This window comes from Fundulus heteroclitus, chromosome 23 (assembly GCF_011125445.2).
Source record: "Fundulus heteroclitus isolate FHET01 chromosome 23, MU-UCD_Fhet_4.1, whole genome shotgun sequence".
NCBI classification, from domain to species: Eukaryota; Metazoa; Chordata; class Actinopteri; order Cyprinodontiformes; family Fundulidae; genus Fundulus; species Fundulus heteroclitus.
Genome location: NC_046383.1, coordinates 1,852,801 through 1,870,963, shown reverse-complemented (window position 1 = coordinate 1,870,963; position 18,163 = coordinate 1,852,801). Strand labels below are relative to the sequence as shown.

Below are 18,163 nucleotides of genomic sequence, written 5' to 3'. Positions count from 1 at the left end.
AGAGTTACCTTCTGGCTGGTCTGCAGTCGTGGCAAACACTTCCCACTATCGGCCGAAGGACTGAACAGAGCTCTGTGATGATCTATGTGAGGAAATTGATCCCCAACCTCTCTGCCGTGCTCCTCAGCCTCCATTATGCCGTTTTGCTCATTACTCTAATAAACTTTGAAGGTCATAAAAACACGAGTTACTAATACATCAATGTGGCCTGCCTACTTTGATGCTGTACCCAGCCTTGATTTAATAATAATAATAAAATAAATAAATAAATAAAAATCCTTTTTATAGAGGAAATATGCACTGGCACATGTAGGCAGCCCGCTTCTCTATCTGTTATGACATGAATGTGTGACAGGATACGTGTGGGGGGGAAAAAGTCTAACAAACCTCTGAGGCATTCACAGAAAAACTGGATTAATACTGAGATTAAATTAAGATCACATGGAGACCATTTACTACTTGGGTAAATTCAAAAGGAGCTGGTTGAACTAAACCTTGCTAAGGGCTAGCACAGTAAATGGAGGTATATAAATAAATGTCACAACAAAATCATTGGAAACTATCTATCAAGTGTTCAAGGGGTGCTTAAAGCTTTGCAACGTGCTGTACATTCCCACAATGCTCAAGGAAAAATGTCTTCGTAACGTAAAGCTGGCTCCGAGTAAGAACCGTTTATACATACCGTCGATAAATTAAGCAATATCTTCAAACCATCCATCAATAAACCCAAAACACTTTGCTAAATGATCCTGTTGTTAAGACTAGAAATAGAAGTCAATATTATTAGTGAACGGTTAGAAGGTTTACATTGCTTTTCTGAACGAAACAAAAGTAAAAGTGAATTAAATTTGAGTTAAACTGTATTTAACTGACGGTAACTATATGGAGAGTGGCTGCAGCGAGTTGAGGCCTGTACAGAGTACTTTTTGTCTCGGACTGCCACGTTTACACGGACATAAACAGCAAAAAAAAAAAAAAAAAAACACTTGACGCTGTGTGGACTCACCCAGTTGATGAAAAAGGCTTGTATGAATTTGATGACCTCCAGTGTGACCAGCAGACTTATGGGTATCAGGTTGTTGAACAGGATAATGAACGTGAGGAAGTTGAGGCCAAAGTTAGCAGCCCCGCCATCTGTCAGGGGACACGTTTTGGACAAGAAAGCAACGAAACAAGGGGAAACTCGTCAGTGCTTGCTTGGCAATGCCCGTAAAGTCAAATCAAAATGCCAAAAAGGCTACTTCCAGCTGAGGGTCAACATTCAGGTAAGTGCTTGTGGACCAATGTTGCGCATTAGCTGGAAGTGGCCTTTACTTTCACCCAACCTCGTCGTTTTGTTTTGTTTTTGTTTGTTTTGTTTTTTTCCTCATCCGATTAGCATTTAAATGGGAAAATCCCATAGATTTTAAGCCTTGGCATCCAGCATGATCCAGGCAATGAATACTACAAAGCACTATGCAAGAAATAATACTGGTCCCAGCAAAAAAAAAAGAAAAGAAAAGAAAAAGAAACCAAAAAAAAAAGCCCCAAACAACTTGTAATGATCAACATGTAAACCCACTGACACCAATCATGAAAACAGGAGGGATGTGATTTACCTTTCCTCAGCTCGCAGGAGATGCAAATGTTACCTTCCTCAACCCAAGCCTTGAGCTTAGCTTGGCTGATTGAGAGGGCCAGCCCTTCCCCATGACAGAATGATTTCATAAGCAAAAGGAAAACCACACGACACAAAAGGAGGTGGCAGAACGGAAAGCTACAGCTACGACACGGAGAAAAAACAGGGAAGAATGCTTTCTTGTTTTTAGAAGTGAGTGGGAAGACAAGACATTTCAGATGCTCTCAAGACAAAGGAGGGAGATTCAGTCCACGGCACATTCTCAACCGGCAAAAAGTGGAAAAGAGAGGCTGGATTGTGTCAGTCACAGTGTGATCTCTGCTATGTCAAGTAGCGGGCTCGGCACCGCGGGGAGGAAAGTTGGCAGTGAGTTGGCGTTAGATGGCTAGAAACTGGGATGAGTGGCTAAAAATGAGACAAAACCAGCCGATCGGGACAAGCAAAACCAAAGTTAACAAGATTACAGCTGATTTCTTAGTCGCCATCAGAGTGTAGTTGTATTCCTCTAACGCAAGGTGGAATTTTTTTAAGAGTATTTGCGCAAAAAACAGAAGCAAGATATCACGGTTTATGATTTCACTACTTTAAGAGTGTTTTTTGTTTTGTTTTATATACATATAGACGGCCTGCTGTTCACTAGGGCAAGAAAACATAAACAAAAAATATCCATCTGATCCAAATAGCAAATATATGTGTGCATATTTTTACTATAAAGCAATAGTTTTTACTTCAAAAGCTCAACTTTAACTGTTGCGAAGCCGTTTAAAAGGTCCGAAAGTATTTGAAACTATGCTGTAAAAACTGAGGCGTGCATATGGATTCGGCCTCCGTGTTAACAACCTGAAGCAGAAACAAAAGCCGTTTTACTCAGTCGCTGCACCAGTGGTCACGATGTATCAACCCAATCAGTGTCAGCACTTTCAAACATGTCCAAGTCAAATTTATTTTCAGATTTATTCAATCAGACTGCATAGGCAGCGGTCAGGGTCAGTGCTGGCCAGACCATTTTAGTCTCCATTTATGAAATAGATGTCAAATAACTGATTGATTTGTACAAAAAAATAGTAGTAAGACAATACATGACAATCTCTGCACCTCTCTTTTGTCACAGGTTGGACAATATGCACTGGACAGAGCCTCAACAGCTCCTTATGGAAGTAAAATTATTTCAAGATGGATACTTGCTTTACAACTTACACTTCCTTGATCTCTGATAAACCATCCTTTAGATGAAGGCTTTAATGTCCGTGGGGAGAATGTTAAAACCTTTGATGAGCCGACAGAAACACAACTAGACATAGCGGAAGGATAATAAGGGGCCGTGTAAGTTGTAACGCAAGCTTGAATTGGCCAGAGGAACAACCCGTCCTAAAAAGGCCTATCAAGGTAGAGAAATGGCACAAGTCACGATAAGCACTTTGCGTACCAGGTTCAGAGCTTCATCCCAACACATCAGCAACCAATTTAAAAAAAAAATAAAAACTAAAAAAAAGGATAGAGGGAGGCCTGCAACAGTATTCATACACACATTATAACATGACAGCCACAAACTTCCCTGATTGTTTTGCAATCCTGAATGACAGACCCACATAAAGCAGCATAAGATTATGGACTGGAGGGAAATGTGTGCTTCTGTGCTTGTTGTCTGTCTTGTTGTGTCTCTGCTCTGTCTTCTCTAAACCCCAGTGAGTCGAGGCAGATGACAGTTTTTACTGAGCCTGGTTCTGCTGGAGGTTTTCGTTCCTGTTAAAGGGGAGTTTTCCTCTCCACTGTCGCTTCATGCATGCTTAGTACGAGGGGTTGCTGCAAAGCCATGGACAATGCAGACGACTGTCCACTGTGGCTCTACGCTTCTCCAGGAGTGAATGCTGCTTGTCGGGACTTTGAAACAATCAACTGGTTTCCTTATATAGGAAATCTTTGACCAATCTGTATAATATGATTGAATTTGACTTTGTAAAGTGCCTCGAGAGGACATGCTTCATGAATCGGCGCTATCTAAATAAAATTGAATTGAATTGAAATAGATTTATGTTTTACCGAAATTAACTTTTATAATAAAAATCTATGTTGTGCACCCATATTTAAATCAGTTTTCTTCTGGCCACTTTCCTATCAAGGCCAGGTTTGTAGAAAGTAGGGCTGGACAATTAATCGGATTTGCAATATAATCGCAGTTTTAAAAAAAACGCAATTTCCAAATCGCAGAGGTCAGTAATTATTGGCCACGTAACAATTAATGGATAAAACGCGTCCTGTAGGTGTCTGTAATTATGTTTAATGTGGGTTTCCTCCACATGGAAGGGAAGAGAGTTGCAGCTCCACTCATCTGGAACAAACTCCTAGAGAACTGTAAAATCCTGAGTTCCTTTAAATCAAGGTTACAAACTTATTTGTTTAGAGTTGCCTTTAAATGTTAATGTTTTAGTTTGTAGTCCAACTTGTCATATACTGTCTCTGACCTGCTGCTACTATTCCAATGCAACGTGCTTGCTTCTGTAATGTTTTCCCTTTATCTCTATAATGCTTCATTTCCTCAGTTTGTTGTTTGTTTTGTTCAGGTGCTGCACTTTGAATCATCTTGTTAATGAAAAGTGCTTTATAAATAAACTTGCCTTGCAGCAGTGAGATAATCTAACTTTATTTGTTTTAGAGTTTATTTAATCATACTTGTTTTACCAGAAACTTTCAGAAATCTCACCACAGCATTAAGTACTGGTCAAACTGTTTAATACATAGACTTGTTTGTTGGTTGCACTTTATGTTCAACTAGGATTGATGTCCAACTCAATTAAAAGCTATTCTCTTGAACAACAACATTCTGATTAATAAAAACAGTTCCATTTCTTGTTTTTAATAGTCCTTGCTTACAAACATCTTTATCTACAGGCCATTCTTGTTGCTTGTGGTTAATGCAGAAAAAAAGTCTAAATTAAATCGCAATTATGGTTGAAATATATCACAATTTAAATATTTGTAGAAAGCATGAGTAAACATGGTGGTCAGATACTCCCACCTGAGCTCCGGGTCTCTGCAGCTCATCCGGAGTAACCCTCACTTTTCCAGCGAAATATTACTGTTTTAAGGCAGTTCCTGTTTTCCCCATCTTAAAGAATAATCATAGAAGACAATCTTGATTTTAATATTGACCAAAATAACTGTGATCATATTTTTGTCCATAATCAAGCAGCTATAATTTGTGAATACATTTTTTAAGCCATGAAAAATATTCCTCCGGCTTCAAAAATGTACGTAAAATATCCCAATAAATGGAAGATTGTGGCTGTAACGTGGCAAAAAGAAGAAAAGCTCAAGGAGTATAAATACTGAGCCATCCTCCCTCTTTTATCCGCCTTGAAAAACTCAAATAGGAGCGAGAGGGCAGCAGGGGCATTAAGAAAATGTCAGCGCTCGCCCCCTCGGGTTGCAACACGTTATGTTCAAGCTGCAAACATGTATGAGCCTCATGTGATTAACAAAAAAAAAAAAAAAAAAACTCCTTTTTCTTGGGCGAAAAATAAGAAAAACAGGTCTGAAGCTGGTAACTGCAAAGAGTTTAACGTGATACAAATAAAAAAAAGAAAAAAAGAAAAAGGAAGAGAAGTGAAACAGTTTGCATCAGGCATTGAAAATAACTGGACGGAGGTATAAGAGAGCTGGAGGGGAAAAACCTATTGTTGGATCCCTGGTTTGTGCTTGTCCATGGCATGGGCCCATACAAAGTAGGGCAACCATATAGGGGGCGAGGGTAGGGGGCTTCATTTGCTTAGCAAAGGCAGAGCTTCAGTAAGGGGTTAGTAAGGGAGGGTCATTCACGGATGGCCAAGGCTTTTAAATGGTTGTTACCTGGAGCTGTTAAAAAACGACAACAAAGAAAACAAAAATCAAACAGAACATTAGAAAGGAACAAAAAGGTACAGCAGCGCAGTGATATTCAACCATTTCTGTTTCAACGACATTCATCCACGTCACAAACAACGTCTCTGAGCTTACTTATTCCCACATTGCCACATATTTCACTTGTTGTACAGAATGTGAATTAACTAAGGCAACAGAAAAACACAAACGCGTACTAGCTGTTAAGGAACTCAAAATGGCAAAAAGGAAGAGAAAAAAAAAAAAAAAGCCGATATGAACAAGTGAGACACCATATGTGGAAATAAGACGCGCAGCCGCGGCTGCCCGGACTCTTACAGTTGAGGTCCATGTACCAGGCGTCGTCGCCGTACTGGTACTTCCAGATGGTTTGGCCGATGGAGCAGACGAGGGAGATGGCCAGCAGGCAGCCGAAGAGCACGAGGATCTGGAAGTTGGTGATGCGCTCCACGTTGGAGAGCTTCAGAGGAGGCCGTGTCGAATTCTGAGGGAGGCGCGGGCAGACGGGGAAGGACAAGTCAAACTAAACTGCGCTGTGCTTTCGCTGCCACATCTGGCTCACGGGTATCTTTGTAAAGAAGGACGATATCTTCTAGAAAATTAGATGCGTTTAAGCGAACGCTGTTCCAGTAGTAATTATTCAGTCCGTGTTTAGCTATATTATCGTCTACAAAAGCACCAGCGGACTAACCTGACCCTAGCAGAATGAATTTCGCTCCGCCTAGCTCCACTCATCCATCTGGAAATGATCCATAGGAATGGCATTTCAGAAGGCTGGGCCTTATCAAAAATCCTTGCATATGATTGGATAAGCCACTTGTCATCTTTATCGACGTGTTATTTGAACCACTCACACCGAAGCTAACCCGTGACGCTGATGAGAGCGACGCAGGAAAAAACAAAACGGAACAGCCAACAAAAGCCTTCAGAGCCGTTCTCTGATGTTCTTTTAATGAAACAACATTAGGTAGATTGGACAACACGGAAGAAATAGCAGCATCAATGTTAACGCTTGTTTCCTCGATGCGAGCCGCCATTGTTGTCTAAATCAAAACAGTCTCACGTCACGGTCGCTTCTCCACTACGTCACATCTATGAAACTCCAGCCCTGCGTCCTGATTGGCTGGACAATAAAATTGGTTGGAGAAATCACTCTCTATGGGAGATGTTCCAGATGGATGTGAGTGAAGCAAGGCGGAGCTGAGCGGAACGAAATTCATCTGGCTCGTCAGGTAACCAGCGGACAAGAGCATTCGAAAAACAGTTATTGCTAAATTTTTTTGTTTCTACACAACGAACTAAATGAGAAACTATAGGCTAATTTTACCTGCATGAGTTTAGTGTCATGCCCTGTGTAGACCACCACACCGTGGACCCACTGGGTATTCCTCAGCTGGGCTCCTCTCAGTAAGATCTGGTCTGGACCCAGAGGAGCGGTGCTGAGGCAGAAAGCAGCGCTGCCGTTAGGGGATTCAAACTTTACATAAACACGTCCTCTCTGACATCGTTTATCCCCGACCTGATAAAAAGCTGCCCTGATTCCTGCTCTGTAAGGTCACTACTACAACCTGGGAGCAGTTCACTGTAATGCCTAATATAAAACTACAGAGAAGGAGAAAAAGATTTAATATTTAGTGTCAATAATCAGAAAATGGTAATGGCCTCAAGCTAAATAAACTAGTTTTTAAATAAATGTTACAAATACAAAAATATCCATAAGTACAAAGTGAAGGTTGGCATTAGCGGAAAAATTCTGTATTTTAAGCAACATGCTTGTAAAAATAAGAACTGCAGAAAAGTCACAACTTGTGGTTAGTTTGAAGAAAACCCAAAACAAGTAGTCCTCGTGTATTTTTGCACTTTATAGAAATTGTTGAACCTGTCATTACATTCGTGGAGAACTTTTAACTTAACAATTCAGGTTGTTTTTCTTGTTGTGGTTTTGAAGAAGTTGAACTATGCGTAGCTTCTCATGGCCTAACTGAGCTTCGCTCTGCTAAGGAAACTATTCTAGCTTCTTTATGCAGAAGAGAGTTAAGACATTTGCCCTCTACACTGCAAAAACGGACATAAAATAACTAAAATGTCCTTAAAGTTAATGTATTTATCTTTGATTTGAGCAGGTAAATAAGATTATCTGCCAATGGAATGAGTATTTTGACCCCTAAAATAAGATAATTAGACATCCTGCACTTGAAATAAGATGATTGGGATGAACTGTTCCTATTTTAAGTGCAAAAATCTTATTCCATTGGCAAATCATCTTACTTACCTGCTCAAGTCAAGGACAAATACACTCATTTTAAGAACTGATGTCAGCTGATGGGTTCCGACGGAAACGGGATTTTATTAAAGGGAAATAAACATCAGCCTCGCCGTGCCGTACCGGTGGCTGCAATTACGAACCTGGTCCTGACGGGGAAGGCTCGTGTTAAAGTGAAGATTCATTACGCTTTTTTGGCAACTAAAGCAGAGGTTGAAAAGCTTTATTGAGAACTTGGCCTTATTAAAACAGAATTTATGTGCGCAAAGATCGCAGCAGAGAATTAATCAGACGTAAATACACCGGCAAAGGCTCCGTGAGGGCATTAACAATATGCTAAACTGAGGCGTGACGTCAGGATTTATACATTTCATAAAAAGACTGACGAAGCAGAACTGGTTCCTACTGTAAATCACAATGTTTTAGTCAGGAATTCTGAATGTTGATTAAATCAGTTTTAAGGTGAAGCTCCACAACGCTACTTTCTATCACCTTCCTCAATAAACTGCAAACACAGTTTGTTTTTTCATATTCTGAATACATATAAAATTTAGAGCAAGTCTAAGAAGGGGTGGGAATTTTTATGTATGTGTTGTTTTTTTTTTTCCTCGATGCAGGCATTTGGAATCCCCATGATGCCCTTAAACAGGGGTTCCCATGGCGGGGGTGGCGAGATGATCCAGATGATGATACAAAATTTCTCACTTTACAATGTCAGACATATACTTGTTTTAATATAGCAATTTTATGCCTTTAGTCGTGGAAAAAGATGTATTTTTTCTTGAAAACGTACAACTTTTCGACATCAGAAAACAAATAAGTGAAATTTATCTCAAAGTTCCTGAGTTTTTTTTTGTGTGGAGACTTACTACGGTAGCAAATCATTTGTTTTCTTTCATCTACAATGGCCATAACACACATTTTCTTGTTTTTGGAAACTAAAACAATAAAGTCATAACATTAGGAGAATGAAGTCGAAATATTTTGAGATAAAGTCCCACAATCATTTCAAAGTCCTGAGAATAAAAATAATTTGACGCTCATTTGCTAAAGATTTAGTATTTCCTTATTTGTAAAATCGAAACTAAAGTATAATTTTACAAGATGCTCAACATTGCTCATTTTGACACAAAGGGAAGACTGCACCTTTTTGTAAAAGCTCTCATAAAATTACTACTTTTTTTCTTGGGCTCTGCTGCTGTTATTTTGGGGGTTATAGGCTGAGACGTTTGGGAAAGCCTGCCCTAAAAGACCAAATGGCTTTAATTTCAAAACCTGCAAGAAAAGCTGCTTAATGTGACGGCAGCAGCATATTTCGTGTACTTTTTCACCCCATAAAACAATACTTATTTCTAGGGCTGGTCGATATATATATAAAAAAAAAGCATATCGGTAAAATAGGAATCATATCGATTGATATTAATAATTATTGATAAATTTAAAAACATACTTTAAGTGCAACCCTGGCCATTTTATGCTGTTGCTTAGCGACCTATTTTTAGATACAGAGCAACAAACACTGAACTCAAACTCAACCCAACATTCAATCAACTTTTTACCAAAACTGCAAGTATTTAAAAATAAAAAAAGTGCTCTCTGAACTCTTTGAAGGGGGCGGAGCTTGGTGACGGAGCGTTCCTGGGTCTGTTTGTGATTGGTTGGCAGCAGGGGTCACCCACCTTTTAGAAGTTAGGAGCTACTTCATTGCTACCACGTCATACGAAGGGCTACCTGTGCTAACCTTTGAACGAGAGGAGTCAGAGTTCACTTTGACTTTATGTAATATTAATATGTTTTTAATGCATTCATCATTTTAAATCTATGTAAATACAAGTATGACTAAAAAGGAAGAGCAACTAAATAAAATAAAATTTTAGATGCAGCTCAATGGAGGGTTGTGCTATTTTTTGAACAGGCTTGAAGGCATTACATGCTCATGTTGGTAACCTATATGGCTAGAATGCAAAAAGGAAAGAAAACTGTTATTCTATTTAACCATTTATCGACCCTTTTTTTTTTCTATCATCGATATACGTCTATCAATCGGTATATATTGTTATTGAATCATCAACCAGCCCTACTTTTTGTCTGACCAATGAGCTCCTGAGGTGGAAAGTGAGGCAAAGGATGTAGATGCTGAGCTCACCTGTGCCCATCCAGGCGGATGTTTCCGACGAACTCGTACAGGTGCCGGTTTGGGCTTTCACATTCCATCCGCCCCGACAGCCGCACCAGGTTTTCGATCTCCTTTATGTCTGCGGTCACTTGGAGACCCTGTTGTTGTGGTGAAAACCCAGTATTACTCCTTTCTGGGCCAGAAATGTGCAACAGCTAACGGAAAGAGGAGGAGCCGTTGCACTGACCTGTCTGATTTTAAGGTTCGTTTCCCCATCCAAGTTAGACGTTTCAATGTAGCACATGCCCTGTGGTTCACTGTGAGGGAGGCAGAGGACAAGGAAACTTGGGAAAGGACGGTAGCAACAATATGTATTCCGTGATATTCTAGATTACAGTAAACTAGACTTTGATTTTATTTAGATTTTTGTAATTCCCAAACAAAACCGTTGACGAGAAATCAATGTGTAAGAAACCACAGTAAGAGATTAAGGGGCTACAGCAGAGAAACAGCGAGAAGTAAAGCACAACAAACAAAGATGTTGAAGCCAGCAAAAAAAAAACACTGCTGCCATCGTTCGACTGACGCTGTCTGTTTAATATACAGCAAACATCTACAGGCCGGACAACATCTTTGTTTGGGGCCGCTGTTTCCCATGAGTTCGACTGTCTTCCCAGAGAAGCTAGAACAAAGTCCAAAGGGACAGTGAGAGGAAAACATCAGAGTGGGGTGACAGGAGCAAGCAGGCCTACCAAGCACGGCCAACAATGCAGACAAATGGGGCCTCAGACGGACTCCTGGCACAGAGACGGAGGGTTAGAGCATGCCTGTGCTTAAATGTTGAGCTGGGTCGAAGCTATGTTAACAGCATGATCAGCTCACACAAGGGGTTTCAGTGATAAAAAATAAATAAATAAATAAGCAGAAGGGCGTTCAAGCGCCCGAAAAGAGAACCGAGATTGAACTGAAAAGGCAAATTAGCACAAGCGGAAATCCAAGATGGCTTCCGGGTTTCATGCAAACGGTTCAGGCAAATCAAGCTGCTGCCTTCAGGGTGCAATGCAAGCCATGCAAAAGCAGATATTACTCACAAAAACTATTCACACCCAGAAGAGAGCGTGATGTAGAGGGAGCATGTGCTCCCGAATACTACGAGTCACCTTTCACTGGGAGCTGTGAACATTTAAAGTCGACTAGAATATAAGACCGTATGAAGGAACTAAAGAAATCCCTAATTTAGCTGCCAGTGCCTTTTGACAGTGAGAAGTTTTAGCTCCACGGTGCCTTGGAAAAGCATTCATACCGCTTGAACATTTTGCCGTTACAACCACAAAACGTGCATAACTGTATGCCATTTCTCAAATAAAAAAGGAAACAGGTGGAGTGCACCTGCATTTAGACCTGACCGAGTCAATAAATTGTAGTCAACCTTTGCTGCAGTTAGTTATGTTTTTTGGGTTCTGTATTCCCAATAATATAAATTTCACTTATATCACTGCACATATAGAGACTCAAGCTCAGTCAGACTGGATGGAGAGCATCCCTGAAGGTCCACTTTCATGTCACCTGGTTTATTCTAATGAACATGCCTACATGTGAACTATAACATTGTAGCTCTGTCTGCGGTCATAGCCCATCTGGAAGGGGATAAACCAGCCCAGTTTACGATCTTTACCAGCCTCTACCAGATTTTCTTCCAGAATAGCCCGCATTTAAGCTTCATCCATCTACACATCCTCTCCGACCAGCTTTCCCATCCCTTATGGCCTTTTTTTTTTTTTTTTTTTTGCCAGCGGTGGCTTTCTTTTTGCACTCTTGCATAAATTTCATATTTGCAGAGTGCACAACTGACAGTTGCAGAGTCGAAAAATCGCAGGGTTACAACAGCCCTCAAGGCTATTACTCTCTTTTCTTCAGCTCACATTCAATTCGGAGTCTTTATTGGCGCCGTACGTCGTAATCACTTTATAAACTCAAGCTCGTTGAAGACACGAGAAACACGCAATGAGGATAAAATACAAGAAAGCTTAGAAGGTTTTTAAACTAGGCATACTATTACTAACAAGTATGCCTGATTGAGGGTTTATTATTGTTATTGTTAGATTTTATGTTTAACAGCAGTTGAATAAGAAACTGTAACTTTAAAAATCTGGATGAGCAGACCTTCAGTTTAGTTGAACGACTCTGGGTTGGTATGTTTCAGCCTTCTCATCCACTTTCCATATTTTTAATATGGACTCCTTCCTGGGACGCTTAAAGCTTGGCACAATGTTTCAGAACAAAATCCTGCTTGAAACACCAACAACTTTATTTCTGACTTGACCGTTGGTCTCGGTCTTCATGATGCTGTTTGCTCTCAAACACAGAACGGCTGGATTCATACGGAGATTAAACTGAACACAGGCGGACTCTTTTTCTAATTGGATCACGTCTGAGTATCAGAGCAAAAGGGTTAAACACAAATGCACGCCACACACCTTAGGTGTTTCCATCAAAAACAACGTACGTTTTTTGTCTTAAACATTTTTTGCACAGATTTGTGTTAATCTATCACACTAAATCTCCGTAAATACAATTAGGGCTTTGTGGTTGTGACGGGGCAAAAAAGTGGTAAAAGTTCAAGAGGCATAAAAACGTTACAAAAGGCAGCGCAATCAACTTCACTGACATATGTTTGGCGACAAAGAACAGCATGGGCTCCTTCCTTCCTTCCTGCCGAGCGGAAATAGCCTCTGACATCTGATACCAGTCGACACAAAGCCCCAGCCCCATCTCTCCCACCGCTGTTTCAGTTGGCTACGTTGCTGGTTTGCTGACCTGGACGAGAGAATGACGAGGTCAGCCGGGAGATGATCCCCGTTTGCAGCTCTGACTACTTCTCCAACAGCCAGCTGATATTACCAACCAGACACCAGCAGGGGGCGAGACGGAGGAAGTGTGGCGGGTGGTTTGCACAGGAGGCAAGAGAGGAATGAAGGTGGGAGAGTAAAATGGGGGGTGGGAGTAAAAGAAAAACATAAGAGGGGGAGAGAGAGTCAATTGATACAGTTTTAGGGAGACATGAAGAGCACGGTGCTCAGCGTGAGCAGAGAGTATGGTTCTCCGCGTTTTCTCCTTTTCACAAAATGAGCTAGAGAAAATGCGAAACAAGGAAACTGCTGCTTCAGCAAAATGCTGTTCCAGAGCAGGATCTTTGCTTTAAATGTTGCCGAGGAGTCAGATTCTGTTTTTTAAAAGTCAAATCTAGACCAAATCCAGAACAGTTTCTGAAGAGGAGAAGGAGATCGATAGACTTATGAGCACATGATTGGTCAAATCTAACCCAAACATCACATTACTCCCGACCCACCTAAGGAAATGATGGCCATTTTCTTGCACCGAAAATGTGATATATTTATTATCCTACATCAGATCTATAGTGGGGAATCTTGACTTAAAAGCAAATAAACCATCACTTCTGTAGGAGGATCTGAGAGTGTCATAAAAGAAAAGGAAAGAGGGAGAAAGCTTCCCAAAGCCTTCCAGCAGGGCGGTTCCTGTACCTGGATGATAAAATGACAGCATCCGCAGGAACGAAATCACTGCCATTTATTCTAATAATATCTCCCACTTCCACCTGTGAAAAATAAACCGGTTACTGCGGCGAGCTGACTATAAAAACAGCACAGAACACAAGAAATCAGTCGTGGGAATAAGAACTCACAGCTGGAAAGATAAAGAGGGGGGCGGCATTAAACCACAGAAACATCTAATAGTAATGAGAAGACACTGATGGAGCAGCTGATAGATATATATATATATATATCTATATATATATATATATATATATATATATATATATATATATATATATATATATATATATATATATATATATATATATATATATATATATATATATATATATAAAAACTAGGTAACATTCATACAATTCTGTTTATTTCTGAAACTGAACTATGTGAAGGCATAACCTGGATTTTTTTTTACAGGTAAAAACAACCAGAGGTGGCTGGGGGATAAAAAACACATTTTGCACTTTCGCTTCATTCAAGATGCTCAAAAGAGGAACAAACAGGACCGGACAAAAATGTGGAACAGACGATGCTTCTGCAAAATGCATGCTGAAGAGGAAAAGCTCATCTATTATTCAAACTTTGCCTTTTTAGAGAATCCCGAGTCTATAAAGGGATGGGACATTCACATAAAACCAAGGGGAAGAAGCACGCATTTCCATCCAGTGGCAAGAAGTACAAAACCTCCGTGATAGAATGTACTTTCTTTCGTCTTTAACTTTGCATAAATCTCTGGGTTGTGAAAATGAGGGTTTATTTGCTAACATTTCAGCAAAATTTGAAACTTCATCTGTTGGGCTAAAAAAAAAAAGGAAAATAAAGAAAAACAAATTAAGTAGATCTCACACAGGCATGGATGGTTCCCAGAACCATGGTTTCAAAACTCATTAACACCTTAAAATTTGCTTTCATAAAACTCCTACAGCTTAAAGGCCTTAAATGTGATGCGAGACAAAGTTCTGTGGGAACCAGAAGGTTTATTTTATTGTTGTATAGAGCACTGTTGTCAGCTGTCAGTGAAAGCTACATCTCTTCGACTTGACTTACAAAAAACAACATATTTTTCTAGAATATAATTTAGATCATTTTGCGATTTTAAAACTAAAGTTGGCCATCCTCAAGTGTCTCTAGGCAGGCTCTACCAGAGCAGGAAGGCTAACTAATTAACCAGCTGGTATTAGCTCGTTATAGCGCCACCGCTATAAAGACCAAAATGACAACATTTTACAGTGTTTTCCAATTTAGAGATAAAAATCTGAGCAATTAATGTGTTAAAATCATTAAGGCTGTAATAATGAATAGATGATACGATTCTAACAGGAGAGGGGTTACTGTTGATTTTGCGCTTAAAAACAAATGCCTAATCTCACACTAGATAAAACTATGTATAACTGTCATTATTTCAGAGTAGAAGAATGACAATAACCTTTAATGTCCCGCAGCGGAGAAATTAAATGATGTCAGCAGCGAATAAAGGAAAAGTTTACTGCATGAGACAAAAATACTGTAGTTATAAAAATGGCACACTCGGATTGAATGAAGCGTGCAACTGGATGGGGGGGGGGGATTTTAAACAAAACAAGCTTTTTTATGTAGGCATAAAAGCAACAAAGCACAAAAATGGGAACACTGTGCAGATAGTAAACAACTCATTGAGCTCGTTGGGAGCAGTGATGGTGATACAGTCTAAGAGGGAGGAAGGATCTGCGATGAGGCTCCTTCCTGCACTCAGGATGCAGCAAGTCTGTCTGTCTGTGCAGTAGCTCTCTAGCACTGCCGTCATTCATTTATTCATTCATTCATTCATTTATACACATTTCGAAGTCATCAAGCTTCTTTGTTGTTGCGGGGCTCCGCTTTATGCACAGAGGCTGGAACAAGCTTCTTCGACCTTAGTCCCTTTTGCGTCTTCGATGCAGAAGAAATCCACAAATACATTGTGTAATAAATGAATTATGTATTGTCTGCAAAATGTTCAAGAGATCAGGTTACCAACAATAAAAAAAAGCTGAGAACCAGCCCTCAGATTGTAGCTCATTTCTCCGCAGCCTGGTGTTTCTTCTGCACGCTCTCCGCTTATAGCCGTCCTACTCGGGCCACAGAAATAAAAAGATTTTATTCTGAGAGACGAGAAAAATAGACTTGTTGTCCTATAGTCTCGCTTTCTAAAGGCCACCTCAATGGGACACTCTGTACAATTATTCTAGGACGTATACTTATAAAAGGAATCGGACAGTAAAGGTGTGTGTAGAGAGAAAAATATCAGAATATAAGTTGGGAGGTTTTCCAGCGATAACAGCAGCAAAATGAGTACTCTAAGCCTTCTTCTTTCAAGGCGTAAAAAGGTCAAATGAGAAGTGGTGACAGTACATACCTTCTCCCAGTGCACAATCTCCCAGGCGCCGTTCCTTAAGACTGGGGCGAGTGAGGAGAGCGACGGAGAGGAGGTTGGCGCCAAAGACAAGAGGAAGCAACAACAGGAATAAAACAAAGAGGCGAGGAGAACTGGTTTTAGAAATAACAATACGGACACCGATGTTCTGTGAGCTAAACAGAGACAACAGAGTGTTTTCAGTACCTTGACATTCCTTTTTGTTGACAACGTTGTCCGCTTTGTGCCGTTTCTGTGAAGAACAAACATTCGCCTTTAGCACATTTTATGCTGCGACGTCAATGATTTAACCTGAAGAGAGTTAATTACGAAAACAATGTTTTTAAGTATGTGGAGCAACTTAATTTATGAAATAATAAAGTGGCTGAAACTCTGAAAAGATATAACACCACCCACCCCACCCCAACAGATGCAGATCCATAAATTAGCATTACAGAGCCGAAGTGAGATGAAAGCCTGACGATCCAGAGTGATTTCCACCTCGAGCCTGTGTAACCTTTCTAGCAGCCGCATCATTCGGCGTTTTCATCCCTTCCTGCTGCAGTGTTCTTCCCCCGGCGTGGTCGCCAATAGTAGTCCTAAATCTACAGCTTAACTTTTCTCAGTTATCCCTGCAGGGTCACCTGGCAGATGGGGAGAAAGTCACGGAGGATTAAAAACCGTCACAGAGTGGATGTGACAGAAGCATCTGCATCTCGACGGGCATGTTTGCTTTACTTAAAAAGCATGGATGGTGCACAGGTTAACTATTGCAGTTATTAAGCAATATTTACTAGTTTTTTTTTTGCAGGCATACATATGTAATGGGAAATTTGTTCATTATCTTGTGATCCAACCGCACCAAGAAATTTCAGAGCTCATAAGATTCCGAAGTGAATCCGCAGACGGCGTGGAAAGTACTCCAGGTCATCTTTCTTTAACCATCACAGACAACTCAGCGCCTGGCAGAGGGATCCACCCCGCAAGATCATGTTACCGCCGCATCGTGTTTTTAATGGGATTTTAAGCGAGATAGGCCAACACGACGCGTCTAATAGCTGGAAGACGGGAGAAAAATTACGCATCGTTTCCAAACCTTTCTCACAAATTCAAACTCTAAGAGTGGGTGAACCATTTCTTCCCTTTGATGCGCATCCCTACCAGCTTTATTCATCTTCAGACCCGGGATTTCTGTTCAAAACATGTCAATGATTCAGGTCTGGAGATTCAGGTCCGGGCTTTGACTGGGCCATCCTAACACAGAGATACGCATCAATCTGAGGCCGTTGCTTTCTGTTTAGTGTTGTCCTGCTGGAAGGAGGACCTCTGCCTCAGTCTCGAGTCGTTTACCGCCTGTATTCAGTCGTCTTCCAGGAATGCTCTATATCTTCATTTCCGGTCCTCCAGGGACCAGTGTCCTGCAACGTTTATACACGTCTCTGCTTCAACACACCTGAGGCAAATAATCAGGTCATTAGCAGGACTCTGGAGAACCTGACTGCACACTGAGGAGGTAATTCAGCCATTTGATTTAGGTGTGTTGGACCAGGGACATCTAAAAGCTGCAGGACACCGGCCCTCAAGGACCAAAACTAGCTGCTCTATATAGACACGTCCATCTTTCCATTGACTCTGACCCACTGAGCTATATATTACTGATTAAGGCTGATTAAGGCGAAAAACTGAAGTCACTGGCCGCCATCTTGCTCCTCCCTACTCTCACAGAATCCCACAGGATTTGGCTGCAACAACAAGCAGTTTTCTGGCTGTGTGAAAACGTTTCACAGGTAATTCTACAGTCAGTGGATGTACTAACACTATCAACTACTAGGAAATTAGGTGCTGAAATATTTTACATGTTATTCATATTAAATATACATATATGTACATATAAATGTGTATATGTATATATATATGTATACATATATGTAAATATATGTTTTTGTATATTGTTATTTAAATATTTATAAATGTTATATATGTATATTTAAATTAATAAAATGCAAAATATTTCAGCACATGACTTTCTCAGCACTTGATAGTTTTAGAACATAACATAAAAGTATATGGCATTAGACATTTTAAAAGTTTTAAGCTCCCCCTGAACATGAAAAAATCATCGTTATTCAATGCTGTAGCGCACATATTCCCTCGTTACTGGGGGGGGAAATAGGGAGTACCAATATGGCGGCTGGTGGCTTCAAAGCGACTCGTTCTAACAGCGGGCGATTAGCACTCCAGTGTATAATATAGCTCAGTGCTCTGACCAGCTTCTCCATCCCTGCAGCACTAAACCATTCCTATTCGCCCACAGCACGTTGCTGCCACTGCTGTTTCACCGTAGAGA

At 40.5% G+C, this 18,163-nt stretch overlaps 1 protein-coding gene across 10 annotated transcripts in view; it reads right to left on the bottom strand.

The window, feature by feature from the left end:
- The window catches only part of atp8a1 (ATPase phospholipid transporting 8A1), a 139,560-nt gene that overhangs the window by 82,546 nt on the left and 38,851 nt on the right, over nt 1–18,163 (bottom strand). For 6 of the 10 annotated variants that reach the window (XM_036127396.1, XM_012879903.3, XM_036127391.1 and 3 more), the window contains 9 exons: nt 16,024–16,069; nt 15,820–15,860; nt 12,691–12,764; nt 10,121–10,190; nt 9,904–10,031; nt 6,822–6,933; nt 5,813–5,978; nt 5,465–5,470; nt 1,007–1,134 (listed from right to left, as the gene is read on the bottom strand). In XM_036127396.1, the coding sequence (XP_035983289.1) occupies nt 1,007–1,134; nt 5,465–5,470; nt 5,813–5,978; nt 6,822–6,933; nt 9,904–10,031; nt 10,121–10,190; nt 12,691–12,764; nt 15,820–15,860; nt 16,024–16,069 (771 nt within the window). Of the gene's footprint in view, nt 1–1,006; nt 1,135–5,464; nt 5,471–5,812; nt 5,979–6,821; nt 6,934–9,903; nt 10,032–10,120; nt 10,191–12,690; nt 12,765–13,415; nt 13,490–15,819; nt 15,861–16,023; nt 16,070–18,163 lie in introns of all 10 variants that reach the window. The other 4 variants (XM_036127394.1, XM_036127399.1, XM_036127392.1 and 1 more) reach the window with 3 other exon arrangements.